The sequence below is a fragment of the Sinocyclocheilus rhinocerous genome, unplaced genomic scaffold (genome assembly GCF_001515625.1).
Source record: "Sinocyclocheilus rhinocerous isolate Xijiao unplaced genomic scaffold, SAMN03320098_v1.1 scaffold1467, whole genome shotgun sequence".
Classification (NCBI taxonomy): Eukaryota; Metazoa; Chordata; class Actinopteri; order Cypriniformes; family Cyprinidae; genus Sinocyclocheilus; species Sinocyclocheilus rhinocerous.
This window is the reverse complement of record NW_015647960.1, coordinates 313,562-325,601: the sequence shown is the minus strand read 5'-3', so window position 1 is coordinate 325,601 and position 12,040 is coordinate 313,562. Positions and strand designations below refer to the sequence as shown.

Sequence of the window (12,040 nt, the reverse complement as noted above, 5' to 3'; positions counted from 1 at the left end):
GTGTGTGTGTGCGTGCGTGCGTGCGTGTGTGTGTGTGTGTGTGTGTGTGTGTGTGAAGGACAGAGACTCCACAGACATGAGACAGAAAAAAGATCATCCCAGGTCAGGGAGAAACTTTATGCCTGGATACCCTGATGCTGACTGCTTTAAGCTCAGAAAAAAACAGGAGCGAGGGAACAGGAAAAAAGAAACAAAGACAGCACGAGAGAGAGTGTCTTTCTGGAGAAAAGGTGGGTGGGACAGTGATTGAGGACAACAGAGAGTGAACACAAGCAAACAATGAAGATAAAAAGATCCACAAACACAGTAAAGAGCCACTGGGAGCCGCCCAGGGAGGAGAAGCAGGGAGCTGGCGGTCAAGGCCGAAATACGGTGGCATATTAACCGCAGCATTCTTGATTGAAGGAAACAGTATGATGTTAGACTGAATAAACAGGAGTACATTATGCGGTCCAACTCTTTTTCCGTTCACAAATCGCACTCATCCCTCGATGGCTCTAGCAGAGCCGAAGGAAATGGAGTTGATCTCCATCGAGCTAGACATTGTTCGAAACACACGGAGTAGAAGGTATTTAAGCATCAAAAGTGGCGAGGGAAATTGCCGTTTGAAAATCCCCGCACTAAATTTAATGTGGCTCGATCCAGCTATATCGGTCGGTCTCTTTCAGTCAGTGGAAAAGATGTTTTGATGGCGCTGGGAAGAGAAATCGCTTGGTTTCACTTAAAATGCTTACGTGAACAACACGCATGCAAAAGTTAAATTAAAAATATTCTACACTCTTAAAGAATTTACTTTCTATCAAGTTTTCTTAAAAAATAAATCACAATTTAGTTTTACATGACCATCACATACCTATAATTAATTCTAGCTATTGTACCTTTAAGACTTATGTATATAAATAACCCCTATTATGATTCACTGACTTCTGCATAACAGCGTAGTTCATAACACACTGTCGTTCATCAGGGTGGGCCAAGTAATCACATAAAAAGTCATAATTATGAGATAAAAAGTCCAAAATCTGAGATAAAATGTCATAAGTATGAGATAAATCTAATGATAAATCTATGAGAAAAATCTAAATTAGAACCAAAAATGCATGAGATAAAAAGCAAAAAAATTCACGAGAAAAAAAAAAGACAAAAAAAGTCATAATTATGACAAAAATTAAACATTTTTGATTAAAAAGCATAGTCATAATTAGTGGTCGACCGATATTTCGCCAAGGCCGATATATTGGCTGATATTTGGCATTTTTTCAAATATCGGCATCGGCCGATAAGTTTTTCTGTTTGGCCGATGTGTTAGAGGTGGGACATTTATTTTGACGGCGCTGAGAGCGGCAGCGCCTGAGCACACAGTGCTCACATTCTCCCTCTTGTTCGCTGTCGTCGTTCAGTTCTGTCTAATACGGATAGAAGTCTATCTCATAATCAGATAGAACCGTCGTTAACAGTTCTTTTGTCTAATATGGATATGTCTATCTAATAATCAGATAGAACGGTTAAACAAAGGAATTAAAATGTATACAAAAAAGTATTATAACGATTGCTTTAATATTATTAGTAATAGAAAGGCAAACATTATAATACTTTATCATTTGCGTCAGTATTCAGCAAATACACATTGATATCATTTAAACAAATCTTTGAATGACTAATGAACATTTAATTTTCATTTATTTAAAACCTTGCAAACTTAGTCGGATCCAGCTGTGAGATCTTGTGAAGTGTGCATGTGTATCCTGCATGATCGCGTGTTCTCTGTGTGACGGTCGGTCCGTGCGAATTGAATGCTGACAGGAGGAGAGTTCAGCTTCACTGGAGACGCGCGATCGACAAACTTTAAACTAAGTTAAGTGATTTCAAATTATGCGCTTTATGCATTTGCCCACTGTCATATTCATGTCATTTTCATTGCGTGCTGTATGTAAAATGAGTGTTACCTTGGCTTTATTTGAAAAAAAAAATAAATAAATAAAAATTATTCCCAATGCACACAAACTTCCCAGAATACTGAGTGCCCTGTTGGTTACAGTGTTTACTTCCTTTTTAATTAGATTTTTATTAAATATTTATTTATTTGTGAAAAATGCTTTGTCTTCTAAAGTATAAGTATGTTTATTTTACACAATTATTTTTAATCCATTTTCAAATTATTTCAAATTTCTATTGGCTATGTATCGGCCATCGGCCACCCTGCTTTCCAAGATATCGGCAGTCAAAAAACCCATATCGGTCGACCACTATTCATAATAATTACAAAAGTTGCATTTATGCCATAAAAAGTAGATATTATGAGATTTAAAAAAAACTATTCATAAAAAAAAAATCATAAAAAGTAGAAATTGACAAAAAGTCACAATTATAATTCGAAAAGTAAACATGATTTCAGCATTACATGGTATAATGGATAAAGTCATAATTATGAAATAAAAATTAGAAATTATGACAAAAAATATTCACAATAATGAGATAAAAAATGTAAATAAAAAAAATCATAACCATCACATTAAAAAGACAAAAATATAAAAAGATAATTATACACATAATTATCACATCAAAAAATCTAAATTGACCAAAAAAAAAAAATAATTATGAGATTAAGTCATTTTGACAAAGTCGAAATTATTAAGTCGTAATTATGACACATAGTAAACATTTTACTATGTTTACTATGTGTCATAATAAACATTTTAGAATAAAAATAAATAAAGTCTATTATTAGCTGAAATTAAGATATTGAGATAACAAAGTAGAAATTATGACATAAAAACTCACAATTATGATATAAAAAGTAAACATTTTAAAATAACATGGCATATTATGATATTAAAAAGTCATAATTATGAAAAAAAAGTTGAAAATGAAATGAGAAAATGTTCAAGCTGTGAACATTAAAGCACTAAAGACACAGTTTTACAAATAATTTACACAGAATATCTAATGTGTATAAAAGTATGATTATGATCTGAACGTCATGATAAGGATTTGACATATTATAGTACAAATCTATCCAGCTTCTCTTCTATGTAATGATAACAATGCGAAATGCCAGTCTGCACTTCGAAAGGTCAGTGTCAGATGGGGTCAAAGTTGAAACACTCTGAACTTTGAGCATAGCATTACCATGCCTGACCTGCACACAATACACAGCTGGCATTAACACTAGCTTGATGCTTTGCTCAGCAGAGTTCAGTGCATTGAGGAATGTGGACAAAAATCACATCTACATACTAACTTTTTTATTTTAATTTCATAAGACCAAGAAAATCCTGTTTCCGTGATATGACTTATTTAAAGTAAACACAGAATCAAAACTGACTCTACTTATGCACAATTCTATTACTGATTTGTCAATTCATTACATTCGATCCTAGGATTAATTTCTGTATATTAATCTCTCTCTCTCTCGCTCTCTCTCTCTCTCTCTCTCTCTCTTTGTAATTTCCTGTCACATCTCCACTATCTTGTCAAATAAGGGTTTTTTCAGTAGGGATGCATTAAATTGATAAAAAGTGACAGTAAAGACATTTATACTGTTACAAAAGATTCCAATTTCAAATAAATGGTGAACATTCTATTTATCAAAGAATCCTGAAAAAATGTATCATGGTTTTCACAAAAAAATATTAAGCAGCACAACTGTTTTCTACATTGATAATAATAATAAGAAGAAATGTTTCTTGAGCAGCAAATCAGCATATGAGAATGATTTCTGAAGGATCATGTGACACTGAAGACTGGAGGAATGATGCTGAAAATTCAGCTTTACATCACAGGAATAAAATACATTTTAAAATAGATTAAGATAGAAAACAGTGATTTTAAACTGTAATAATATTTCAATTTTTTCTGTTTTTACTGTATTTTTGATCAAATAAATGCAGCCTTGGCAAGCATAAGAGACAAGAAGAAATGTTTCTTGAGCAGCAAATCAGCATATGAGAATGATTTCTGAAGGATCATGTGACACTGAAGACTGGAGGAATGATGCTGAAAATTCAGCTTTACATCACAGGAATAAAATACATTTTAAAATAGATTAAGATAGAAAACAGTGATTTTAAACTGTAATAATATTTCAATTTTTTTCTGTTTTTACTGTATTTTTGATCAAATAAATGCAGCCTTGGCAAGCATAAGAGACTTGTAATAATATTATTTTACTGTTTTTACTGTATCTTTTAATCAAATAAATGCAGCCTTGGTGAGCATTAAAAAATACTACCAAATCCAAATACATAAATGGGTCAAAGACGAAAAAGGGTTTAAGCATAAAAAAATAAGTGTAATACTGCTTTAAATTGTTGTTGTTTTCCCCCCAAAAAAATTAAAAAGTTTTCTGTTTATGAATTTTTACATAACTATAAGTGTTACACTGAATGACAATGTAACATTATTTCAACCAAATTTTTACATTTTATTCTCCAAAAACTTATTTGAAACCTTAAAAGTAGACACTTTACTTGCATTTAATGTGCTCTCTATGGACATATAATCACTTTTGTAAATTTATTTTGATGCGGACACAACGTCTTTGACCCAAATATATATCTCCATTCTCCAACCACCTGGCTTTTCAACCAAGCCAATTTGTCACGATCCAATCAATTCCTAAAAGCTAAAAGTACTCCACTGAATATTCTCTTATGCTATGTAATATGTCACATTGCAGCAGTAAACTGAAAACAGCATTTCATCTTGACTTATTCAGTTTAACCAGCTTACGGTTTCCCATCTCAATACTTTGCCAAGACTGGCAACTGGCTCCAGAGAAGTGTTTTTTGCGTGTGAGTTCTGACAGTCACATGCACGTGTCTAATCACTCTTCTTGCTCTACGCAAACATGGATTTTATTATCTGCAGTGCAGTCTAATGCTACACAGGAGCTCCTGCAGCCAAAGAAACGCTACATGCAGCCTATAAAGCGTCTACACACGATCCACAGCCCCCTCCATCAAAACAACACCGTGCAGGTTTGCCCAGGCCATCTGCTTCTAATGATTAAAAGTGCTACTGTCTCTCCATCCATTAAAGTTCAGCTCATTCGCTTTGACATCAGCGTGCCAGAGCGTCGACTGTCCAGTGTCACGGCTACCCACTCGACATGAAAGAGCGAGGGTGAGGTCAAAGGGGGAGAACAAAGGCCCCGAAATCGTTCCAGGCTGGCCGGTAGTATGGTATATATCATACGACTTTAGAAATGTGTCAACCGGTGGATATATCTATATATAATGGGCATGAATGATTTGTTGTTTGATGTGTCAAGAAGACAGTTGTTATATCTATATTAAACTAATATCCTACATTAAAAACTTAATAAAACCACACAGAATGTATACATTATAAATTTTTTATACTGTATATAATATATTAAAGTAATACACCATACCATACTATACAGTATTAAAACAAATAACATATGTACATTATAATAAAATACATTCAATATATACACTACTAAATAATACTATTTAAGATTATTTAAACTAATAATTTATTATTTAACTATTACTAACTACAACTCTGTGTGTGTGTGTGTGTGTTTACCTGTTTTTCTATTCTGGTGGGGACTTAAACCTGAATACACAGACTGTGTGTGTGTGTGTGTGTATATATATATATATATATATATAATGTACATGAAATTAAGAACCTTCCATTAATGTTAACCGGAAATTCCCATTGCTACTTTTTTTCTTCTTCAAATATAAACCTTTTTTCTTTGCATTCTTAACTGAAATAATGATATATTTATCATTATAGTGATTTATCATTAATCATATCGTTGTTTTAGTCATACTGCACACCTCTACTCCAGGCTGCCGCCTACTGGAGAAGGTGAGACAGAAGACAAAATGTGAGAACAAAAGGGCAGAAAACACTAGACAGACGAATCACGTACGTAAGTGTAAGATTTTGTGAGTGGGTGGAATGTTTTTTAAAAAGACACAGATGGAAACAAAGATCCACTTGACTGAATTACACTCTTAAAAATAAAGGTGCTTCAAACGGTTCTTCAAGTGATGCCACAGAAGAACCATTTTTGGTTCCACAAAGAACCATTCAGTCAAAGGTTCTTTAAAGAACCATCTCTTTCTTACCTTTTTATAATCTGAAGAACCTTCTTTCGCCACAGAGAACCTTTTGTGAAACAGAAAGGTTCTTCAGATGTTAAAGGTTCTTTATGGAACCATTTAGACAAAAAGGTTCTTCTATGGCATCGTGAAGCACCTATATTTTTAAGAGTGTATCTGCAACACCATCTAATTTCATTTTACAGTTCCACCTAAACCAATGAATAATGGAAAACGTCTGATCCGAGATCAGTCCTAAAGGGGCCGTCTGTGAGCTGACTGTCACACTGACTCCAGAACAAAGAGTCTGAGCAGCTCATGTCCTCAGATCCGGGGTCATGTGAGGAGTCTGACGCGGCTGAGAGCGCCATCTAGCATCCGCTCTCGGATCTGTGACAGGCACTGTTCCTCAGCGCTGACACAAAGTCACCTTACTTAAAGGGGTCATCGGATGCCGATTTTCCACAAGTTGATATGATTCTTTAGGGTCTTAATAGTAGTTTGGTTAAAATATCTCAATTGTAGTGTAAAAAATACCTTTTTTACCCTGTCAAAACCAGCTCTTTTCAGAGCATGCAGATTTGTAGCATTTTCCTTTAAATGTTAATGAGCTCTGCTCAGAGGTCGGGAGTAAATGACGACTGCTATGTTCATTATTACATCCAACCAGGGTGGGTCTAAGGTAAGACACCAGTCCAGTCTGTGCTGAAACGCTACTCTGTCAATCAAACTATCGTGGGAGGGGCCTGCTTTTGTGACATCACACAGACAGGCATCTGAGATCAGCTCGATTTGAGAAAGGGGTAAAGAGTTTAGTAGATAAAAAAAAAAAAAAACTGGGTGTTTTTTTTTATCATTATAGGGTGGTTGTGTACACACACTGCCAACACACATTTCAGTTCAAACAACTTGTAAAAGTGCATGTAGCATCCGATGACCCCTTTAAGATGAAAGTTGAAAAACATTTATTTCAGTTAAGTCCAGACACAAAGGACATCAGCAGGAACAGGATCTAAACCAGTGACATTACCTTAGGATATCAATTCTCATGGTCCAACAACACAGCAGCACAAACTTGCACTCACACACACAAGCAAACACGCACAGAGCAAGTGCGGTGCCGTATCGATCAACTGCAACATCACTGTTTGGCCAAAGTCCATAAAGTTTGTAGAACCCAAGGGCTATAGCAAGCTTACTCAAACATACACACACAGATCTATTATTCAGGATCTTACAGCTCTCGTTCTAGACAAAAGCCTGAAGGAATGTACATAGGATTCCTTTTGGAATTTCTCTTATCGTTTGGAACCAAACCTAAAAGAATCCTAATGGGAATTAAATAAGATCCCACAGGATAATCTGGAATTTCCACAGTATTTTTATACCCCTTGAATTTTGTGCAATTTTTTATTAGAACTCTACTTATAATACCGGTCAAAAGTGTGGAAATATTGACGATTTTTTTATGTTTTTAAAATAAGTCTCTTCTCCCAAGGCTATGTTTATTTAATCAAAATTATAAAAAATAAAATAGAAAAATGTTACAATTTAAAATAACTGATTTGTTTTTTTTATTTGAATATATTTAAAAAAAAATATTAATCACCAAAAATGGTTTTCAACACTGATAGTAATAAGAACCATTATTAATAATTGACCACCAATAATAATTGAGCAGCAAATCAGCATATTAGAATGATTTCTGAAGGATCATGTGACACTGAAGACTGGAGGAATGATGCTGAAAAGTCAGCTTTGATCACAGCAATAAATTACATTTTAAAATATATTCAAATGAAAAACTGTTATTTTAAACTGTAATCATTTTTCACAATATTTCTGTTTTTGCTGTATTTTTGATCAAATAATTGCAGCCTTGGCAAGCATAAGAGGCTTTCAAAAACATAAAAAAATAAATCTTACCAACCCCAAACTTTTGAATGCCAATGTACTTTTTGAAAATAAACATTATTTCAGTATGTTTTACTTAATAATCTTAATTATTCCAAACATTTGACCGGTAGTGTTTATGGTACTAGAATAACCTCTAAGGAAATCAATCAGGATCAGTTAGCATTTTTAAATACTGAAAGATTTTCTTTAAATGTCCTACTACTCTGCAAAACCACAACTCAATAGCTACACCAACACTGGAGCTGAGAAAAATGGCTTTAAGGTTATGATTTACTTGATATTAATTTCACATTCTGTTCTCTCTGAATCTGAGCAAAGTTAGTACAAATCCTTCCATCACAGGACAGATCTCAGTCTAAGACACTTGATTTTGTCAACGTGTGTAGTTTCTGCACTTTATGCAAAGTAAATAAAACATTTTAGGATTTGCGACATAGTTGCACATGGTTTGAGTCGGAATGACAGTCTAATCTTCATTGATGTAAATTATGTGAGCGACTCAAATCAAAGTCCTATAAACCATCTACAAAAGGAAACATCTGTCCTGGCTCTTCTCTCGGTGGAAGATTTAGACGTTTATCTATGATGCCTAAAGGCTGTTTTCTCCAGAACACCATGTGGAGACACATATGTGGAATGTTCCTCACATTAAGCCACCAAAACAAAAATATGAAAAACAAAATCAGAGTGTGTCTTCATATTTATGTGACAAGAGACAGAAAGGCTCATTTTGTATGTGATGCTGCATATGAATGACAAATCAACCTGCAAGAGCATTTGCTACACATATCCAGGATATATTGCTAAATAATCCCATTGTCATAGGGGAAAAAATGTGCTTTTCTAAGAAAAAAATAATGTAAATTAGAAAGAATACAGATCCTGCACCACTACGTTTTAAGCTTACACTATACACAATAAGTTTGCATTGTGACAGAAATTTAAATGTTCCTCAGGCTTACAAAACTATTAATAAAAATAATGCAAATTACATGTTTATGTCTTGTAATAAATATTTATTGTGAATAGTGTTTTAAAAGATCTAGTTTTCCCTATGTGCTATGCTAGAAATCTATATTTAAAATAATATCAAAACAACATCTTTAAATAATTATATTTTATAAATTGTGAAATACATTTTTTTAAATATTTTCTTTTCAACAATTGTTGGCACCCAAACAGTGCGCCTAAGTGATAAGTGGTTCACCATGATGTCCTGTTTCACTAGCGCAGGGATTGCAAACTTTTTTGTCAGCTTAACAACTTTAACCTAAAATATTTACTCAAAGTTGCCCCTGAGATTTTAAGACATTAACACAATAATTAACAACACATTCACACGTTCATGTTAATGGCTACATGACATGCAGGGTATCTTTTTAGTAAATTGTTTTTTTTGTAATTTTTGATTGTTTTAATTTTTTTAATATTTTTTTTAATTAATTTTACATTTTTATTATTTAATGAACCCTCTGCAGTAAGTTGGAGAATTGCATATATTAGTTAATATTAGGTCCCTACTAAATAAATATGTAAGTAAATTAGCAAATATATATATATATATATACACACACACAGTGGGGGAAATATTGATTTGATCCCCTACTGATTTTGTAAGTTTGCCCGTTAGAGGGTCAAGCTTTTTATATATATATATATATATAATAAATAAATAAGAACAAGTACATAGAATAGAAATAGTTAACTATAATAACCCTGTATCAGATCAGGCCATGTTTCTATCACTCTATAACTAATTTTGATCTGAAAATAAACCACACGCAACATAGGAAAAACAGACATTCGCTTAAAATAACTCATGAAAACACACATCTGCAAGTTCAATACCTCTGTTTGTTCTGTGGCAGAGCTTTGGAGTCCACAGCAAACATCTTTGACACAAAGACGATTACCGGCGCCGTCTCATCAGCCGAACAATCTAGAAATGCTACAGGAGACAAACACACAGAGCAAACAGATTAAAGAAGTCGTCTTATTTAATGCCAGCAACACCAGTGTAATTGTACAATTCGGACTTTGAACATAATACGGATGGTCTTTTCATATGAATACGAAATCAAACAAATGTCACACCCAAGCGCCATCAGAAATGACTTTACAGCGTGAGATGACAAACCCTAAGCCAGAATTGAGGAGCGCTTCTCTTTTTTATGCACGAGCTCGAAGAAACCTCAGCCTGAGGCCACATGAAATTAAAAGCATCCAGCTATTACACAAACTCTTGTCGGAAGTGTGTGAAAGCTGGAGAAACAAATGCCCCCCGGCAACTTTTACCACAGACGGCTGCAAACGTTGTTTAATTAACTACAGGTTCCTCAGTGCAGCACTTTAGATTTCACAAAGAACCTGCCAATCAAGAACCCACATTCGGCTCTCTGGGGTTCCCGAGCAGCTATATCATTGTAGATTAAAAAAGTTCTTGATGTTTCATTAAAGGTTCTTCAGATCAGCATATTGATTTCAGGGGCCTTTAAAGGAGAAATAAAAAGACGGTTTTCTAAAGAACTAGAGAATAACATGCTCTTTGTGCCACTTCTACAATATTAAGAGCAGTGCTAGGCAGTGTACAGATTTCAATATGTATATAATACATTCAATATGTATTTTTCAAATACTGCCAACTGCTGTATCTATTCAATGGCCACAAAGAGCGCTATAAGAGGGAACAACTATTAACTGCACACCCGTCATACTAATGGTTTTAACTTTAACACACAACAATAAATAACCCACACAACTTGCTGTCTTTAACATGGCAAACGTCATGTAAGGCCCTATGATTTCCATGACGCAGAAAAAGCACAAAACAATTTTCACACATCACACAAAAAGGTAAACCTCTGTCATGCAGAACTTTGCCAAAAAAAGTAAAATAAATTATCAAATTTTCATGAAATTACATTTTTTAAATATTAAACTAAATTGATTACCAACATTTTTAATAGTAGTTTTTTTTATTTGGTATTACAATGGTTTTATATATAAACTAGGGCTGGCACGATTCCTCGATGAAATTCGAGTACTTGATTATAAAAAAATCCTTGACTGCATTTTGCCCGTTTCGATTAACCGGCAAAATAATGGAAGTGGCGCATTCCACGGATGAGAAACCATGAAAAGCCGTTTTCTAAGGCTGCACGAAATATTAAAACCATTTAAAAATCATAATAAAGCTATTGTGGATTCACAAAGGCTACGATTGAGTTCAAAAAACATATGTGCTGCGGGTTTAATATGCGCTTTGTTTACATACAGGGTTTCTGCAGGATTTTTTAAGCTCAAATTTAAGACATTTTAAGACCTTTTTTAAGACCTGAACAAACAAATTAATACCATATGAGCGGGGTAGGGCAATGTAGTACCAAAAGCATAATTGTTCGTTCAGATACAAGTTTTCACAAAAACAAAGTTTTATAAAATGATCAACTTTACATTTCAGCCTTTAAACCATTGTTAAGAAAATGGATGAGTCAAAAGTATTAATTATTATATTAATTTAAACAATTATTATGAATAAATTATTATATCAATTAAATAACAAATTGGGGGTGTGCGATATTGACAAAAAAATTATATCTCGATAATATTATGGGATTTTATCGATAACGAGTGTGTTATTGTGCTGATACCTTAAGGACTACTGTGGACAGCTGACTCCTGAATTTTTTGATATTCTTCATATTCTGTGTGGTCAGTTCACAGCAGTAATAGAAATTAATATTTATATAAATATAAAATAAGTTTTATGGGCATTTTTACCTTTAAGCCATTTTTTCTAAAAGTGTGCACCATCTTTTGAGTCAAATTCTTGCATTTGAGTTGTTACCAAGCAAATTAAATCAGTATCAACAAAATGTATCTTTGCAATGCAGAGGAAACACAGAAGCTGCATTAGAAGTGGCATTTAGATGCATTTACACACTGTTTAATGCAGCTCTGAGGGACATGTAATACTCTAACCTGCAGTTACAAATGCATAAATAATGTTTTGATATTTTAAACATAAAACATTGAAAACTGAT

At 33.7% G+C, this 12,040-nt stretch overlaps 1 protein-coding gene across 1 annotated transcript in view; it reads right to left on the bottom strand.

Annotated features, from left to right (window-relative positions):
- The window catches only part of LOC107709500 (elongation factor-like GTPase 1), a 115,819-nt gene that overhangs the window by 87,981 nt on the left and 15,798 nt on the right, over positions 1 to 12,040 (bottom strand). Inside the window, 1 exon segment of the mRNA XM_016513992.1 lies at positions 9,846 to 9,945. Within this exon segment, the coding sequence (XP_016369478.1) occupies positions 9,846 to 9,945 (100 nt within the window).